This window comes from Natator depressus, chromosome 1 (assembly GCF_965152275.1).
Source record: "Natator depressus isolate rNatDep1 chromosome 1, rNatDep2.hap1, whole genome shotgun sequence".
Taxonomy (NCBI): Eukaryota; Metazoa; Chordata; order Testudines; family Cheloniidae; genus Natator; species Natator depressus.
This window is the reverse complement of record NC_134234.1, coordinates 164,160,601-164,181,169: the sequence shown is the minus strand read 5'-3', so window position 1 is coordinate 164,181,169 and position 20,569 is coordinate 164,160,601. Positions and strand designations below refer to the sequence as shown.

Below are 20,569 nucleotides of genomic sequence, written 5' to 3'. Positions count from 1 at the left end.
ACATGGGGATGATGCACTTGAGTTCCATGAGGGCAATGGTAAGACACGAAGCTTTGACCAGATACCCTAAAAGCACTGCCAAATACATAGAATAATCTTCTTATCTGTCTGCAAACTGCAGATTTATCCTTCCCAGAGAGAAATGACTCAAAGGAGTGGAAAAAAACCCCACTACGATTGAAATGGAGCTAAGAGTTTTGAACAGAGCATTCATGAAAGTACATTCAGTCCTGAAGGCACTTGTTCCACTCCCCCTTATTTAAAAAGAGGAATATGGAGGGAAACAGAACATACATCAAGCTGCCAGTATACCACAGTCTACTTAAAACATCTGTGATCGTGATCTAAATAAAGAACATTTTTTAAGTATATGAATTTGCTAAACAGAAACAAAGAGTTTCAAAAGTTTAAATGGAATAGAGTAAAACTGCATTACCTGAGCAGTTTTTGCCCTTCGGCCTTGCATGCTGTTGCTGTGGCTGATTTGTAGGTTGGTGGCACCTTCTGAAAGGCAGTGAGATTTCCTACAGGGGAGTGTATTATAATTACTATAGGAAGGAGTATCCTCTGCTGTAGCTGACGCCATCTTATGGTTCCCAATATCTGGAATATCGGACACTAAGTTCCGACAATAAGCCCCAAAGCTGTTTCGTGGGCCTCCGTTTATTGTAGCACCTGAGTTTTTTGGAGAATACAAGTCACTCATAGAATTGGCACGTTGGCAGGCAACCAGCTGCTGGGGATTGTTGCTTGCTTCTGTGCCTCGAATCCCCTCACCATCCTTCTCTTCAGCTGAACCTAAGATTTCTTCATTGCTTGTTAAATGTTCTTGGCTGAGGTCAGAGAGTGAAAATTCCAAGCTGTCCTCCCGCCAGATGTCTGCAGATTTTGAACGCTTTTTCTTGAAGCTTGCAGTTTCCATGAAAGTTGTCCCATTTGTTGCATATCGATGCTGTCTGCCATCTTCTTCAGCCAAAAATGTAGTCTCATCCCCGTAAAGTCTGCTTTCTTCCGTGTCTGGCATGCTCTGCACTGAGGCTGCTGTGAGAACTGTGCTGCTGTCCACGCTAGGAGTAACAGAAGAATCGGTGTGGTAAGAAACAGGCCTTAATCCCATGTCCACTCTGTCCACCCAAATGGGGCTTCCAAAGTCCTCTAAATTGGTTTCTTGGTTAAAAGGCTCCAGGCCATTTTCTGCCAATGACTGGGGGATGCTAGGAGTACTGCTAGATCGGGTGCTCACTTCTGAGTTCCTGTGGATAACTTTCCCTGAAGAAGCATGCCTGGTCCGTCGAGAAGTTTTATTTGAAAGGCGAAGCGAGCGTGATGTGTGCTTCCGTCCCAGGCCGGCGTGCTTGTCTCCATACAATGTGTGCTCTACATTTTGGCTTTCCGCGTTTCCCATGGTTTTAAGGGCTGCAAGATTAAAGAACAGGAAATATTAAACTTTCAACTAATATATATACCAATATATATAATATGATTGTTAGTAGCTCCCATGGACTGTACAAAGGAAAGAGATTGTTTCTTAAAAGGAATCTAGACCCTCTCATCCAGAAGTAATGCTAAAAGATACATGTCATCATGTATCTATGATCCATGTACATCTGCTGAAACGTGTTGTAACTAACAAGAATTATTTTAACAGTGATGAATAATAAAATGTAATCAGTTTGCAACATCACTTGTTAACTCAAATACAATCCAGTGAAGTTTTCCAAGGTATGAACCCAGGGCCTCAGTTACCCTGGTTTAAATCAAGAGTAACTCACTAAATCCAGGGGTTACATCAGTGTAGATCAGAGGAGAATCTGGCCCTGAATGTGGCTTTGAGTGTGAGCCAATTTATAATGAAAGTAAATTGGTAATCTCAGTTTTACACACATCAGTTAAATCTATTAAAATCAGTTAATCCTCAATGCAACACTGACCAATAATGTAAACTGCAAAAATTAAAGTTCCATTTCCATACCAGAATCCCCTCCCACTGAAGCAGGACTCCCTCTCATTTAGCAATATGGAATTGCAGGGTGGTTGCATCCTCCTGATACCTGTTCATGACCCCCTGGGTCAGAACCTATGCTCTACACTAAAAGAACAGAGAATTATGTATATTTAGGTTCCTACCAGAGGATGGTTAAAGGGGAGAGATTCTGTATTTCTACTTTTTGAGCAACATCATTCAGTATTGAAAAAAAAAAAAAATCTAATGGAGCCACATTTGTAATTATCAGCACCACTACTGGCAGCCAAGGCATCAAAATGCAACTCTGCAGAGCAATACATTCTACAAGCACTGTTCTAAGGAGATCCTCATTGAGGACCATAACTCATTCTAATGCTTTGTACCAATGATTGAAAAAAATTTTAAGCCAATCCTTGCACAGGAAAGAGAAAAATGATCACTAATGTTTCCAGAATCCTGCAAACTGGTGCTTCCAAGCCATCCCCACTCACAGGGGACATGTTCTGGTGTGATGTCAGGGTGTCACACCTGGAAAGGAAGGTCAATTTCTAGGCCTAGCAACCTTGACAAGGTTACTTTATAGTAACACTACAGGTGACTTTTCAAAGTCATACGTGGAGTTGTAGCTACATGACTCCTGCTGACTAAGGGGAAATTTTGCAGCTAAATACCTGCACAATGTTTTAAAAAACAGGGTTTTTTAATAAAAGCCTCTAAAAAAGTCAGTCCTAGGTCTGTGCTTCATTACATCTAGGCAAGCTTTAGACCATTATTTTGCTTCTATACGTTTTAAAGCCTCAACAATAATTAAATATACCATTGTATTTAGTTTTCTTTGGGTTTCTTTTAGTATGAGAGATACTGTACCACAGTTTTTCAGTCTATGTAGAATAAGAAATAACAACAGTGACTCAGATTCCACTGTGTGTGGGTTACATGATCACTGTGCCAAAGTATTAAAAAAAAAATGATTTTTTTTTTAAATCTTCTTTTGACACTGGTAATGAGACTTGTAAAGACATTTGCTGGACATCAAAAACTGAGTTAGGAGTTGCATCCACTCAGCGTCCTCTCCAAAAATGCTAAAAACTATTTTACCTGGGTTGGAACCAGGCTCCTTGAGACCCACGAGGACGGAACAGATGCATCTTGTATGAGGTTCTACCAATGCCTTTGTGCAAGGGCTTTTGCAAACATAATGGCTAAATTCATTCTTGGTGTACTTCAGCTGATAAATCCAAGGAAGAATTTGCCCCACACAGCCGGATTCATTTCTCCTGTAGGCTGGTGTAACTCAGTGAAGTCAATGAAGTTATACTAGCATTACACTGACATAAGTGATACCAGACTCAAGACCAGGAAGGAACAATTATAGTGTTATTGTAACTGGATAATAGCATTATTTACAGCATAGATACAAAATTATAAAATAAATAATCTCTGTTTTAAATTAAAAAAGAAAAGTAGCTGCTTTGGCCAGGAGTAAAATTACGTATGTATTAAAATACAAAATCGTACAAAATTTAATATGAAAATAAAAACAATCGCAAAGAAAATGGTGCACAACTATTTACATATAGACAAAAAACAATTCTTTAAGAGGGATCACAGGACAAAGACTTTCTGGTTTTGAGGCAGCTATATTAGACTTGAGAAAAACAGTAAATCGTGTCTAGAAAGCAGGATAATAGCGGGAGGGTTATTGCTAAGGGCAGTGGGTTTCTCCATTATAATCATGTGCCATACTTTATTGAATCAGATGCTCATAGAATGAATATCATTGTGTATATGCATTAACCAGCTGAATACACAATATCAGCTACTGCACAGAACCTATTTAACCTCACATCGATTACACAGAAAGGACTGAATCAATTCTGATAAATGTTCACACTGCAATTCTGCTCCAGGTACTATCAAACACTTGTGGTGGGGATGTATTTTTTTTGCAAATACTTTGGAAAATGGTCAGAATAGGAGCTAGTATGCTTTTGAGTTTCCCTATACAACTAACTAGCTCCAGTTAGGTCACTTTTTAGTTATGACTTGCTAAAAATCTGTGTGGTAGAAAGGGGTATGGGCACTACCTAAAACATTCTGACATCTCTGTATCAAAATAAATTGACCAAGTGAATTAAACCACACAGAGTGAGATCCCAGACTCACTTAAGTAAATGGCAAAGCTCCCATTGACCTCAATGCAGCCCGAGCTCTGGGACCATCCCACCTCACAGGGTCCTAGAGCCTAGGCTCCAACCCGAGCGTCTACACCACAATTAACCAGCCCCTTTGCCTGAGCCAGCTGGCACAGGCCAGTTGCAGGTTTTTAATTGTGGTATAGACAGACCCTATGAGGCTGGAGATTTACCCATGGTTTAGAAAAACAAATGCATTCAGCAAATTTTAGCCCAATATATGTTAAAATGATAGAGTTCTCAACCGCTGAAGAACAGGGTTTATTATTTAAATTGAGTCATAAGAGTAAGTGTTATTCTAGATTGTTCTAGTCAGGACAGAACATGAATGTTAGTTACATTATCTTTTGTTTCCAAAACCTTTAAATGTGACTCAGGTAGCACAAAGGTGCCCTTTGTTTTTGCAGGTTGGGTCTAAAACAGATCTCACTTCTAAGCCTTGTAGAAGGAAATCTCTAGGGGAAAGGTTTTTGCTGCACTGACTTTAAAACGCTTGCTAACAACAATTTCATTTAAAAGATTTTCACTGGCTGCGGAAACAGATCTTTACACTGTCATCTTCCCCATTATCAAGAAAGATAACCACCATTTTGGTGTCATTTTGAGAAGAATTAAGGATTTTTACGTTTAAAACATGATTGAAAAGAGGCGCTCTCTCACTAAAGACACAAATCTGCAGAAAGGCAAGAAAGTTCTTAACAGCACTCAATGTACGGAGACTCAGGCCCTCAGAGACCAGCAAACGCATCACTTACTCAATGAACAGAGCAACCTGATGCACAGCACTCTGTCAGTTCAGCAAACAATCATTATGTGCCACAGTCCCAATGTAACATTAATGGACACAATCATGCAAAAGTTAAAACAAACAATTTTTGCCAAGAAAAGAAACCGAGGATAAGCCTATATTCTGTGAGAAAAACAGATGGCTAGAAAATTCTTTCATGCAAAGAGTAATGCATTTTCTACACAGATAAAAGCTAAGCACCTGCGACAATGGTTTTCTCAGCACTAACATCCTTGGGAATATGAACATAGACATTCACAGGAATGTTTTTCAACCTGTTTCACATGATGAAAAAAGTATGTGCTAGATACTGACAAGAAACATCATGCTCCCAAGTAAGGAGTTGACCATTGTCTGCTTAACTGATGTACACTTGGGTTTTACTTAACAATTAGAGTCTCCAAATCCTGAAAACCACTGCTTGTGCGATTAGCCCTGAGTCACTGCTCAAGTGAGTAACAATGATTTAAATAGGCCTGTTCCTAATCCCATTGAATTCAATCAGAGCAGGGTCTGATCTTAAGTAAGAGTATGCAGAACTGAGCCAAGTCAGAATAAACCGTGTTTGAAGTAGTCATAAAATAACCTGTCTCAAAATTAGAACATGAGTAATATTAATGGGAGTTATACACAGACATTGAGAAGACAAGAGTTGCGATTTTTAGCTTATTAACTGAATCAAAAGGTGCCTATTTGAGCACTGTACAAGGTAGCAACAGGATGCCACATAAATCAGTGGTGACTTGTCTCAATGTTTAAAAACAGCTGTAAAGCAGAGTCAGGGGATGCAACATGTCAAAAATCTGTTCTGCATTTATTTTCCAAAGCTAACAAAAGATTGAGGCATACAGAATATGTCACAATAATTTTTTAAAAATATTATTATTATTTTGGAAAAATAAAACTTAAGACTGATGACACAAACAGAATATCAGTAAGGAAAAAGCATACATTCTACAATAAGCTTCTGGGAGAACAATGCTCCCTGTAAACTAACTGAATTAGATGGAGAAATAAAACTGTAATAGAATTGTTGAATTCTCCTTGAATTAGTTTAAAATAAAATATTGCTATGTAGAAAGAGGATTTTCTAGATGTACTGGCTGAAGTCCCATTTCAAATTTCATTTTTTCTCAATACACTAATTTTCCTTTCTCTCCTCTTCTTCCTTTTCTTCAATAAAATATTCATGACAGTAATTACAGAAAATAAAGCTAACTTAATAGCTCGCAAGTTTTTGACAAACTGAACTTTTAGATTGCAGAGGAAAGGATGAAATTTATTAACTTCCAAGTTAAATTTGAAGCACCTCACAAGACAACAGATTGCAAATTTAAAATTAGATTCTGGTGGGAGGTCTTGGTAACAAATCTCTATTTTTCTCCTGGAGTTTGAGTTTGGAGGCTGTGAGGACCAGAACAATGATAAAATCAACAGCAAGAACTAATTCTACAGAAATGAACTTTTACTAAATTCTGCAAACCAACAAAAAACATTTTTACTCAAGTCACAAAAACCACATAGAATAAGAACAATTTACAATAGTAACTAAAAAGGGATACACACATTTTTCGGCAATTAAAAGATTTTTTTTTCCAAAAGAGATTAAAGTTCCAGAGTAATCTTATACCTTTGAGTTTCTCAGAAACTGCAATGGAATATTTCATTGTTTTGAATTAAGAGCTTTTTAGCCAGACATTTCTTTTTATAATCCACTTTAAATATGTTAAAGCATGGGATGTACTCCAAAAAGGCCCTGCAGGCAACCCAAAAGCAGTGGGAGGAAATGGGAGGTGAGGAGGGAGAGGGAGGAAAGGAGCTGCTTGATAGAAATTCTAATGCTCTTGTATTGCTAAATGGGGGTAACCATAAACCACATGCAGTTTCTCCAAATTTCCCCCTCCCACAAACCATACATAACATAGCAAACTCCTAAAGAAAATACATAGACACACACATACCTTACAAGGCAGTACAGGTAGCCAATGCAACTTTCCCCAAGAGAACTGTGGCATTTAGATGTATAGAATTGCAAATGATATCAAAATGAACAGTTACTGGAACCACAGAATCTGTCAGCACCTGCCACTCAGCGCCTCCATTATTGTCTCATCAGAGTCTATGAATATATGCCAAAAACCTGGTGAGGGGGGAAGGGGGAGAGAGAAATAGGCAAAGGATTAGCAAAAATGGTCAGAAAGGAGGACATTTTCTGCCAAATCCTATTTTCATCACTTACCTAAGAAACATTATATAATACAGTGCTTAAATTCTGTATTTAAATTATATATATATATATAATCTGACAATAGCAGAATCACTGAAAACCTCAGTCTAACACTTTATGAAGCCAAACCGACGGTATGCACTCCATTCATTTTCTTACCACTTTAAGAATCTTATAGAAATTGACAAGTGACTGCTGAGGGCAAACAGAATGATACAGGACTGGAGGGTCTCAGTGACAGGTCAGAAAAATTACATTTGTATTGGGTTTTCTGGTTTTGGTTGGTTGGTTTTTGAGGGGGTGGGAGAGAGAAAAGCAATTAAACAGGGTCCCACATAAAAGATACTCAACACTCCCCTCAGAATTCTGTGCATGGCTATTTTGTATTTCTTTCTGCTTGAAGATGGCTCACAATTAGGTTAAGGAAGAGGTCCTGCCTTCTTCTTCTTTTTTCTTTTTTTAAACACAAACAATACTTCAATCTGTACAATTTACTAAAATGGACAGCAATGTAAACACTGGTATAATGAACATTTTAGAAAGGAGTCAGAGATTACAGAAAATGTACACATACAGAGTATACTGTGAGGTAAACTATGCACACTAAAGGAACAGACTAGGAGATGATTCTGCACTCACTTACACACGTGAATAATCCTAAAGTTACTTTGTGTGTGTGTGCGCGCATGCACAAACGCACGCAGGATCAAACTCCTAGACTGTGCCTTGGCCTGATCCATTTAAAAGTTTATTACCAAGTGTTCCTTAGACACTAGCATAGGTCTACACTGCAGCTGGGAGTAGGCCTTCCCGCTTAGGTAGACAGACTCACGCTAGCAGGGTTAGAGCTAGCATGCTAAAAATAGCAGTATGGACATTGCAGCTCCAGTGGAGACTCAGGCTAGATACCCAAGCTCAGAACCAGGGGGTTGGGTGGGTCTTGAGAGCCGGAGTTGTCGCTCGAGCCATAACGTCCATACTGCTGTTTTTAGTGCACTAGCTCGAGCCCTGCTAGCATGAGTCCATCTACCCACATTGGAAGGCTCATTCCCAGCTGCAGTAGATATATGGTCCTTATGGTCCAATCCTGTGAGATGCTGAGAACGGTAAATTCCGTGGGAGTTTTGGGTACTCAGTGCTTTGTAGGATCAAGCTCTGAAGTCATTACATTTCCCTTTATGCAGCCAAGTTGCAAGGCAAAGAGGCAAATGAAAGAAGTCGATCATCAAGAAGCATTGCAAACGGAATTATTACGTGGGTTTTACATATTTTCAAAAGACTACAAGAACGATGAATTCAGAATAGATCAGTGATGCCCTTCATGTTGTTAGAGCTACTTGGTAGTAAATTTTTATCCTCGCTTGGCTGGATTCTCAAAAGGAAGTGATGAGAGTTACCAACTCCTTTTTTAAATTAAAAAAATTCTAATGTTCTTCCTTCCCCTTTATGTCTCCCTCATACTCCCCACTCCCCCAAGCTGCTGGCTGAGATCTGAAAAGAAGTTCATGTATTGCTCAGGAGCTGGCAGAAATTAATAAAATAAAGCTCATTTATATTGAAATGGACTCATTATCATGCCAGCTGACAATAATTTACAAGGCTGGAATCTTGATGGAAAACAAGGTCCTACAGGCAAGTGTCCTTCCACCTGAGTCTCATGTGTAGGAAATAATTGTATATTTAACATGCTTTATTTTTTAAGAAAAAAAGTTTTACCTTCTGGTTTTTTTCCCTCTGCTGTATCTATATTTGCCACAGATAAGTTATTTTCAAAGAAAACTAAACTGTAGTGCAGTATTATCAGCTTTTACATTCTAAAGTTGTTTTTTTTAAAAGAGTTTGTTATTCATCTGAAATAATCTGCTCCAATCTGAAATTTGGCAAAAAAAGGTCAGAACCCTGGTCACTTTTATGAGAATTAAAATAAGAGTAATAATAATGTTGACTGTTTCATATGAAGTTTTTGCTCCTAACCAAGTAATTCTCTTTTAGTATTTCAGTACTAGAACACTTAAAGGAAAAGAGTTGTTTTTTCAAAGGGGAAAAAATTCAAGTGGGTGTTTCCACTTAGGGAATTGGATTACTCTCACTTTCTCTCTCTAGATCTATCCACATCTATATCAATATGTGTGTGAATGTGCACACATGCTTCCTTGAGGATGTATCATTATCTCGTGATTCTTTTCCAATAGAGTCAGCTCCTATTAGTTATTATTACTAATTCAAAGGAACTCTGCCAAATGCAAAAATCTTTTTTTTTTTTTTCAAAAATCAGTTTAATACTTAACTTTGTCTCTAGTACACCTTAGAAAACACCCCAACTACCAGTTTATTGTTCATCTCACCCTTTGGTTTTCTGCAAGAGCAGAGGTTCTTTAACATTCCCAAGTCAGGTGCAGATTTTGACTTCTGGCAGAAAGGTCTTCATGGGAATAACGGGGTCTGCTCCTTCCCCAGGAGGAGTGGCACAGAAGGGACATGCCTCCCCACAGGTGAAGGGGATGGGACACACACACCCATGAGAGGGAACAGCTGGGTTCTGAACAGAGACTCGGGGCTTGTCTACACTACAAGTTATGTCGTTATAACTTATGTTGCTCAGGGGTGTGAATAAGCCACCTCCCTAAGCAATATAACTTATAGCGACTGAAGCGCAAGTGTGGGCAGCGCTCTCCTGCCGACACAGCTTACCACCTCTTGTGGAGCTGGCTTTAGCACGCCAACGTGAGAGCTCTCTCCATCAGACGCGCTACAGCAGCGCAGCTGCATTGCTGTAGTGCTTCTAGTGTAGACTAGCCCTCAGTACCGGTCACTTCATTCCCTCTGTAGGGCACTGTCCCCCGTGTACAGCACATTTGCTCAGTGCTCTGCTGGACGCTACAGAGTTAGTGGAGTGTGGAACCAAGCAGGGTGTTGACGGCCTATTCATGGACATGACATAACACAGTGATGCGCATGGTATGGACGTGCTCTTACTGACCCAAAAGTACACACTTGTCAGTGACCATGTTCAATCTTTATGTCTCGGTTGTAAACAACTACAGGAAAGTTAAAACTTAAAAAAACCCACCAAATCTGAAATGTAGTTTTTCAAACTACTGGTTTAAAAAATACCCTAAATTTGCAGTCTCAGACCTGGTTCCTGGAAACAGGCATACATGTACTTAACTTTTACTCACGTGTGTAGCGCCCTTTAAATCAATGTTCTTTGCGATATTCGGGCCAAATTAACTTTTTGTGAGTATTCATTTAATGACTATGAAAAAGTATCCTGAAAAATCAGGCCACATGATTTCTAAGAGGATGAGCACCCAAAATTCCCACTTAAGTTGTGTGCACTAAAAATCAGGCCACTGACATTACAACCATCAACCCAGTGTGTTTGGATGTAAGGTCCCTAAAAATGAGGTTATAGTCAGAAAGGTGACGATATAAAAATAGCAGCAATTTATTCATCACATTTGCTACCTACATGTACCCAGGGTTATATCTATTGACTTACTGACAAAAATACCATTACTTCCTGTTGATACTGAAGAACCAATACAGATACAGGAGAATGAAACAGCTCATGAACTGTCAACAGAAATGCAGAACTTTGGAATATGGGATTACATAATAATAAATAAAATAATAAAATGTAAATATTATGTGAATCACAGAAAGCCCTGTTAGGGATGGTCTAAAGCTTCCAACGATGGGGACTCCACCACCTCCCTTGGAAGCTTATTCCAGTGCTTAACTATCCTTATAGTTAGAAAGTTTTTCCTAATATCCAACCTAAATCTCTCTTGCTGCAGAATTACACCCATTACTTCTCTAATAAACATTCAAATAGGACTATGAGAATTATAAGCTTTTTTCAATTATATTTTCACTTCCTTATTTTATAATACAAAGACAATTTTAGAAAAGTAGTAACATTTCAAAAGTACATCTACAGATGTGAGACAAACTAATAATTAGCCCAACCCATCATCCCACTCTATGAAGCCCACAGGAATTCTATTATAAACTTCCACAGTTTATGTAGACCGATTGAGGACACCACATAGCCATTTCAAATAGAAAATATTAAATATCAATAAGTAACTTTGGGCTCCATTCTCAATACCACCACACCCGTTTTATGCCAGTGTAATACTTGTACAAAGCCAGTGTAATGATTTAGACCCTTTAATTGTAACTATAGGCCATGTCCCTTCACTAACATGAGCGGTGACTTTAAGTCCTTGAGACTATCCACAGCACTGAGGCTCCAAGCTTGGCAGTAAGGCACTGCATGATCTAGAGGATTTTTAAATAAGTTCAGCTTGGTGTGTTTATGCCCCGTCTGTGTTTTCTTTTGCTAAATATTCCAGCAAACCAGCCTGCTGGTTGTGGAAACAGTGAATTTTAAACCAATATTGGCAAATATTCATTGAAAGTGATGTTTTAACTTTTATCCAATTAGCACCTGACCTGAAGGAATATGCTCCTCCGGCCAGAAAAGAGAAGTGAGATAGACGTCTAACCAAAACTGACCAACAGAGCTGGAATTTCAAACATTTGCAACAAACTGCTCACTAGCAAGCCATAAGACTCAATGTTTTCCATGGGAGCTATTTGGAAAATAAATGTTGAATGACTCCATTTGAAGAAAATCACGGTCCATTCATGAAGAATTCACTAACAGAAAATGAAGCTAAACTAGTCAAATAAATTATTCCTCCAGCTCGAACAACACTCCTACACAAATCTATAAATAGAAACAAAAATGGGCCCTCTCAGGAGACCTGCAATCTCAACAACAACTGACAGTTAACATCCTTGAATCACAGTTAAAGTCAACAAAACCAGAAAAATGGTGTTAACATGGGTCCATGGGGGCATGGTGGTGAATCTGTGGAGGAGGAGAACAAGTAGCCAGTGAAAGGAAAAGCTACCTTTTCAGTGCTCTGTTATTTTTGTACTGTGGTATCTGAGTAACTCCCAGGATTTTTTTAAATTGTTTTCAGGGGTATCTTTATGTATTTTCAGTTTCCCTCCCTTCTTCCTCCTCCTCCTCCCATTATTAATGGTGGGAAAATCCCCCTCTCTCCCAGAGGGTAAATCAGCAAGGACTTATGCATTAGAAGAGAAGCAGGGCAACATAAGAAAAGGATTCTAATTTCAAATTGTAAACCATAAGTAAAACATGGAAAACTGAGTGGAATTCCCTGGAGCCCCACTACAGGTTAAAAGGAACTTGTGTGCCCCTTCCCGGGAAGTGGGGGCTTTCATAATCTGCCCTTGGAAGCAGAGACCAATGTTAAGCGACAGGAGGAGTTGCAGGAAATGAGAAAGATTGGCAGGACCTGTTCTGCCTTCTCTGGTGTGGTTAGGGTAGCTATTGGCCCATCTACATGTTTACAATCCATTGGATTTCTCAAAAAATAAAAAAATACCTCAAAGTGCAGGTAGAATAAGAGTTGGCTCTAGTTCATTTATCTTAAAGTTATGTATTATTATTAAAATTAACTTGAAACATACTTTTCTTTTGTGCCAAGTGAATAGAGAACAGCTGATACTTATCAGTACAGCGGTGTGCCAAACATATCAAAGACAACAACCAAAGTAGTCACATGAAAGACATTTTTTTAAAAATGTCAAATAGAAAGAGAATAGCTGCTTAAGTGATAAACACGCAAATGTCCACTACCTAATGAAGCTTAGGCTGCGACAGTACTACTCACAGTAAGAGAGATACAGAACACAGAGTAAAAAATGGAGCACAGACATAGATTAGACAGTGCACTATTTTAGCAACTAATATTAATAGTTGAAACCTTTTCCTTATGTGAATGGAAAGCCATTGTATAACTACACAAATAAACGGAGGACCTAAGATTTAAAAGACACAGAAAAAAATTAAGGCCATTATTGTCAGAGATGGGTATCAAAAGTATTTACTGTAAATCCATATTTAAGCACCCAAATAAGTGGCTTGATTTTCACGAAGGGCTGAGTATTCATAGCTCATATTGGAATGGGAGCTATGGAGGCCCAGCATCTTCAGCAATCAGGCCACTTAATGGAGGTGTCTAACTATGGGTTTAGATACTTAATTTTAGGTACCCAAATTTGAATACTATGGAGGGATAAGAACCCCACATGTGGCATTCGAGAGATCTAAAGAAAAAGGAGTCAAGTTAATCCAAGGAAATGCATGATCAGAGCAACTTCAGTATTTTGGTTGCATTTGCTCAGCTATATAAAAGCTATTTACGTAAGACATAAAAAGTGCTAAAGTAGCAGCAATAACTGAAACAAGGCCACTGAAAAGTCATGTTGCGCTAAGCGAAGTATCAAGGGTGGTGATTTACTTTATGTTTATTCCACACCTTGCAGAAGTTTTGGGGGTGTTTGGGGACCTCTCAGAGAAAGATTCTGAGTTTCAATCTGATGCCCAGTAAGATTCTGCCTTCACCGAAATAAAGCAACTAATTGCCAGTGCAGATACACTGCCCAGCTATGAGAGGAAGGATTTTCCAGCGGATAGGGCACTGGCTGGAAACCTGGGTTCAATTCCCTGCTCCATCACAGACTTTGTGTGCATCCTTGGCCAAATCACTTAGTCTCTCTGTGCCTTAGTTCGCCATCCATAAAATGGGCATAACAGCACCTCTCTATTGTGTGGGGTGTTGTAAGAATAAATACATTGAAGATGTGAGGTGCTCAGATATGGGGGCTGTGGGAAGAAGCGTTCTACCCATGAAAGCTTATGCCCAAATAAATCTGTTAGTCTTTAAGGTGCCGCCGGTCTCCTCGTTGCTTTTTTTAGAAGCAGTATAGTCACACATAAGAAATGTTCAGGTGGCTATATCCAAGTGACGATCTGGGGCTGTCTCTCTGCAAGAAGGGAAGTCAGGGTTTTTGACATCGAAGTCTCTCACATCCACAGAAATAAACTGCATAGACTGAAAGAGAGATATAGGCAATGGTGTCTCACAGGCAGCACCTCCATCAATGTGCACAGGAGAAAAAGTTACAATGGCATCTAACCACAAGCCTTTGGAGGCCATCATAAAAAAACTCTTGCAGCAGCACCACCGAAGCTATGAATGAAATTGCACCAGCAGAAAATATGACTGTGATTAAACACAAACATAGAAGGGATATGCCAGTCACTAGTATCTTAAGCAGATTATTTCCGACAGGGCATGACAATATGGAGGAGACATTTGAGGCATACATTCACATTGTCATATCCAGTTTACCTGTACTGGACAAGAAAATGACAGCAATCAGGGTTGCAACAGTTTGCTGGTTGCCTACGGTGCTGGAAATTCTTTGCTGAGTAGCCAAAATAAAAATGTTTGTGTCTGTATAAAGCAAAAGAGTTCTGGACATTCTATGAGGAATGAACAGGAGCCCATCTGTGAAAGTGAAAGGCATGTAGTTCCATAATAACTGAAATTTGGAATAATAAATATAATTCATTCAGGGCACGTCGGAGCAGAATAGGTCAAGTGAAGGACCAAATATTGCTGGTTTGACCTGATATCAACACACCAATCAAAGAAGAGCACATTCACCAGTCCAGATATTACAATAACACAAAACCCCTACCTTTTTCTACCGGTAGGAGAAAGAACATACATTCACAACCCTGGTGGTCAGCAACAACCTGGCATTGTCAAAGCCAAACTACTCACACCAAGATCATATCTTGCACAGATGACAACAGAGGAACATTGGGACATAGATGCAGAAATTTGTTCTTATCGCACGTTTACCTTAGTTTGACTGATTCTGGTTCTGACATAGTAAGTTCTATCTCCAGGCCAGACGACAGTTTTGTTCAACTGGAGGACTTTCCCCCTGGCCACACAACATTTTGTAACCAGAATCCACAGAGAATTTGAAAGACACTAACAATTAATGTGCTGCCCTGACTTGCCAGATGTAAAACCATGTGTGGGAATGAATTATCAATATTTATTAAGGAATTCCTATGTGAATAATGTGGGCTGTGGTAGCAATGTTTTGAAATATTGGGTTATAGCAAATTTCAAAAACCTGGTAACAATAAATTCAACGGACTAGATTCTCACTAGCACGGAGATCCGCTAATGCAAGGAAGACAGAGACCATCAGGGAACCAGTTATAGCTCCCTGATTCTGTAATTGTGATTCTCTCGCCCCAGCCCTTGCCTCAGTATTAGTCAGAAAGGCCTAGGGCTGCTCTAAGCTACTTCAGCTGTGAACGGTCCCTAAGTGACCATGTACCAGCTGAGAACTGGCTAAGCAGACCTGTGAACCATCCTGCCCAAGCATGACTCTCCCTGCCCCCAACATATCCTCTATGCTGGAGTGAGGAGGCAGCTAGTGCAGCTTTATGCCAGCAGAGACCGTTCCTACCTGCAAGGGTGGGAGGGGAGAATGACAATTATGGCATACTACAATTACAGTTATGGCCACAATCCGGCTCCTTTACACCACTCAGATTTCCATATTGCAACATCTGGTCTGATATGTTCTTTTTATCTTCAAATAGAAGGGTATGAAACATTACTGGGAAGTCAGCAGATGGTGCTATTACAAATACGATAATAGGTTCTGTTTGACTGAATACAGAACCAGTTAGTTAATGGAGAGATGCATAGTGTCAGCTGTGATGCAGTTCCTTTTTCATTAAGGTCACCAGCAAAATCTGTTCTACCTGCATGTCTGTGTCAAGAATCCTTTTCTTAGGTATAGAAGCTGCTGCAGGTTACAATCCTGTAGCAAACAAAATGTTACATGGTGCCATAATATTAGTGTACTTCATGTTTGTCAAGAAATGCTAAAATTCATTTTCCATGTGCTGTCATTCTTTACCATTTACAACCATTGTTCTAAAAATCCTCCATTTTGACTAGAAATGCCAGGGAAGTAAATTGCCAGCAGTTCCATCAGGCGAGGATACTATATATCTACATAGGACTTTGTATTTTTGGCAGGGTATGTGTCATTTCATTATTTCAATGCCTCACACGGGTAAGTGACCCAAAATAAACAAAAACAGCTAGCTTTCACTTTAAATGTAAAAAGTGATACATTATTTTATTATCTGAGAAAAGCTACTGATATTCTATGTGGCATTCTTCCCAACCCAAATGAAAACATATTTTAGGAGTAAATCTACACATACCCAAATATGGTTATGTACAAACTGCTCCTATTCACCTTTTCTCAAGTTACACGCAAATTATTCAACACATCCCAAGTGGAAATAGATCTTGGATTCATACTAACTGCACACACACAAACAAAGGGTTGGATTCATAAAATCGAGGCGTGACTGTTGCAGTTTTGCTGCACTTTTGTCGGTGAGGGTGTGAGTGTGTGTGTGCACAAGAGTGATAGTCTCCAGTTTAAAAATGGTGCTATACCATGAAGAGAGATTCCACTACATTGGTGTGAGTATTAAAGATAGCACCATAGACTTCTGTATTTATTTTTTTTCTCAAACACTTTGAAATCAAAGTTTCTTCCTTTCACGTATCAGAGCCTCCACAAAAGCATCTTACTCTACACCCTCTCTTCAGGGTTCCAGCACCACCTGCCCATAGTTGTATTTGTTTTATGATGCTAAAAGAGAAGTAATAGTTTATTTTTGTCAGTAATCCCATATAAACTCTAAGACAACCAGGAAGCAGAGGATAGTGATGCCATTTTTCCATCACTTTTTGGGAACATAATCACACTTTAAAAGAAAACCCTGTACAATACTTCTAATATCTCAAAAGACAGGACAAAAAACAAAAGGAGATTTTACATTTGAATGTAAAGAAAGGAAAACTTTTCAATCTTGCACAGGTCTCCTATTGACCCTCATATCCCTTTTGAAAAGATCACAGTCTTACAGGATTCCAGCTGTTACCCATGTTCATATAATTGCAATTCTCAAATCCCTATTAGAAGATCAAACACAGACATAACCATCTGGTGGCTTGTGGAGGTTCTGGGAACCTGCAATAGCCTCTGTAAACTTAAAAGTTCAGCTTGCAGCCTAGCAGAGTCTCTCCTGGGCTCCAGTGCAACCCCTCACCACTCTGCCCCTTCACATTATATGAGAGCAAGTTGAAATTTTTCAAATGCAAAATTTTTTGGGTCAAAAAATAACTTATTTTTTACCAAAATGAAAATTTAATTTAAAACATTTTGTTCTGCCCCTTCTCCATCTTTTTTTCCCTTCCCCAACCCCCTTTTTCAGAAGCAAAATGTAAAAAAAAAGGGGGGGGAAGCAGAAAGGAGGAAAAACCAATAAAACATTTCACTTTTTATTTTCTCCATTTTTCAACCAGCTTTAGATCCTGTTAAATATGGTTCAAGAAAAGTTACCTCTTGTGCATGACGTCATTATGCCATTAAGGCAAAGATACCTCTATGTGATGCAGAAATCTGAGGAGGGTCTCATAACACAGACCAGGGCTACCCTGCTGACTTCTGCCGCCATAGCTATGTCATTCTGGGGTGTGAAGAGGTGTGATCCCTGATGAGCATATAGGTGTGCCAGCAGAACCGTTCATGTAGACATGACCTCAATCTTCCCTTTTACACACCTGTGCTTGGGAAGCATTACACTTCTTTTCACACCTGTCAAAGTGCTTTCAGTTCTACAGTAGAGCAAAACTGTTCTTTTCTTCACCAGACCCTGTTACGTGGAATTTCATTGTTTGGACACTCCAGTGAAGCCCTGGGTTTAGTTGTTCAAACATGGCACAATGTGTTTATTCTCTTTTTGCTACACTATGGCTGATGCTCTAAGCCACAGCACTGCCAATTTCAGGCTACAGTGAAGAAGAACAACTCCAAAAACACAAAGGGCTTCGTGTATCAGGCCCTTGGAGAGAGAATGCGGTTTGAAGAGTCATATATTTGGATTAACTTTGCTGATTACTAGCTCACTTGCTTGCAACTGGAAATTCTTCAGTGAAGTAACTAGCTTTCCTCCACCCTTTCCCTCACCTATTTTCACACTAGAAACAACAAAGGGATGGATAGCTCAGTGGTTTGAGCGTTGGCCTGTGAAGCCCAGGGTTGTGAGTTCAATCCTTGAGGAGGCCACTGAAGGATCTGGGGCAAAAATTGGGGATTGGTCCTGCTTTGAGCAGGGAGTTGGACTAGATGACCTCCTGAAGTCCCTTCCAACTGATATTCTATGACAAGAGAACCATTATTCTGGCTTCCACACATTCTTCTCAAAAGTATACCCATGTACCTTTTTGTCTTCAAACTCCTTCCCAAAAAATTAATATATGAAAAAAGTGTTATGCTTTAAACAAATCTTTAGTTATGTCACTTGCTACAATTTTAATCAATCCATGTTGGCATCTCACCTAACATCTTTTGCGATCACATCAAATTCCCACAGTAATGATATGTATATAAGGCATCCAAAAAGCAACCAAACGTGTTGTTCTTCTACAGAAAATTGTGTCATTGCTTTATGTTCAGAAGAGGACTCTGTTAGATCACTTCTTGGTTGGAGAAAAGTAATCTTTAATTCCAAACTATGTAATACGCCCAACACCACTATGCACCGCCCGGGTGACATATGTAAGATTGCAATTAGATACTGACATTTAGACAGTTTTTGGTATAGCAAACAATAAATCCACTAACTGTGATTTGTTGCTGAGGTTTATGCTGTTTGCTTGATTTGGGGGCTTAGATTTATAATAGAGACATAGTTTATTAGCTTCCTTTCTTTGAAATGTTACACAGATTTACAGGCCATTAAGGGTTAATTATTAATCTCAAAATTAAATCTGAAATGTGTGAGTAGCGAGAGAATACCTTGTATGATTAACCAAATTAGAAAAAAAGTCATTTGACACTTAAAATAAGAATGATATGTATCCTACAATAATCTCAAAGCCTGCTCCATCAGTTGATACATGGGACATCATTTAGCATGATCAGATATTTATTAGCACATTAGATCACAAGAGAGGTGATTTTAATTGGAGATTCTTCAATAATTTTAAAATACAACAAAAACCATTATAATGACAGCTGGGGAAATAATTTGGGGCCAGATTCCACCACCTTTATTCATTTATTTTACTCTCTAAGTAGTCTTATTGATTTCACTGGACAGCAAAGGGTAAATGGGCAGCATTTGGCCCTTGGTTTAAAAAAAAAAAAAAAGACAAATATGGTTTTATGTCAAGATTAGCCTACAATAATTATAACATTAACAATCCACTAGTCCTGAATTTATAAGCAATTGTTTGTATAATTCTAGAGTGCTCTTTTTCATAAAAATATTATAACATTAAGAGAGAGAGAGAGAGAGAGAGAGAATGGGGCAAAACAAATTTGCTTCCTAGGAATAGCTAAATAACTTCATGCTGGTCTCTCAAATTCAGAGTTCGCAATTCTCACGCTTTTATCATAAGCCTCATGATATTTGCTGTTTCTCTGAAAGCCCTGGGGTCAAGTGACTGGTGGAGAATCCCAGCTTTTATTATTTAAAAAATATTGTTTAAAGGAAGTTTCTAGCCTTCATGGTTGCGGAGTAAAGCTGGAAAGTGTGAACCCTACAGGAGCAGACATCAGAAGGCAAATAAAAAGACGCATTATTTGTTTTTAATTTGCATGACTTTGAGGCCTGACTCATAATTTTTGAACATTTGGAGTTGGTAATATTGCAGCTTCTCACTTATCACAAGTAGCATACGAGCTCTCCTAATAAGCCTAACTTTGAGAGTTACTCAGCACCCAAGGCTTCTTTTGCAGTCAATGGACATTGTGGGTGAGAAAGATCAGTCAGCATGAGGCCCAAGATCACTTTTAAAAGAGTCTAGGACCGGGGAGGAAATACAAAATAATTTACGTCAGGCAGAAAGATAAATGAGTGCCACACACCCAACCCTGCAAGCACTTAAGATGTATTGTTTTTCCTCTTGCAAATAACTGAACTAATGCCACTGAATTCTTCTGTCCAACTAGGTAATTATTTGGCCCCATTCCTACAGGGTCTGAATAACTCACAATCATTAATTAATTTACCCTCACAGTATTTATGTGAGGTAGGGAGTTTTAGCCCTAGTTCACAGATGGGGAACTGAGGAATAGAAAGATTAAGTGATTTATTCAGATTCACACAAAGTCTGCAGCAGAACTGGGAACAGGACCCAGATCGGATTCCCAGTCCTTGACCACAGAATAGCTTTTGTTATGAGGTGGGACATGTAGGAAGTTGCACTAGAGAATTCACCATATATAGAGTCTAGCTTTATTATCTTCAACTCTACCAGTGTTTTTCACCACTCCTAGGAAGTGGCAGAGGTATTTTTGTGCTCTTGGTGCCCCCTTTTGTCTCTATTGTTTCCTCATTGTCCCCGGGCATTGCTTTGTACAGTTTTAAACTCTTCAATTTC

General features: G+C 39.0%; 1 protein-coding gene across 11 annotated transcripts in view; it reads right to left on the bottom strand.

Annotated features, from left to right (window-relative positions):
- The window catches only part of TIAM1 (TIAM Rac1 associated GEF 1), a 260,244-nt gene that overhangs the window by 101,429 nt on the left and 138,246 nt on the right, over positions 1-20,569 (bottom strand). For all 11 annotated transcript variants that reach the window (XM_074970828.1, XM_074970866.1, XM_074970834.1 and 8 more), the window contains 2 exons: positions 6,910-7,088; positions 437-1,416 (listed from right to left, as the gene is read on the bottom strand). In XM_074970828.1, the coding sequence (XP_074826929.1) occupies positions 437-1,405 (969 nt within the window). In that variant the 5' untranslated portion in view covers positions 1,406-1,416; positions 6,910-7,088. The remainder of the gene's footprint in view (positions 1-436; positions 1,417-6,909; positions 7,089-20,569) is intronic.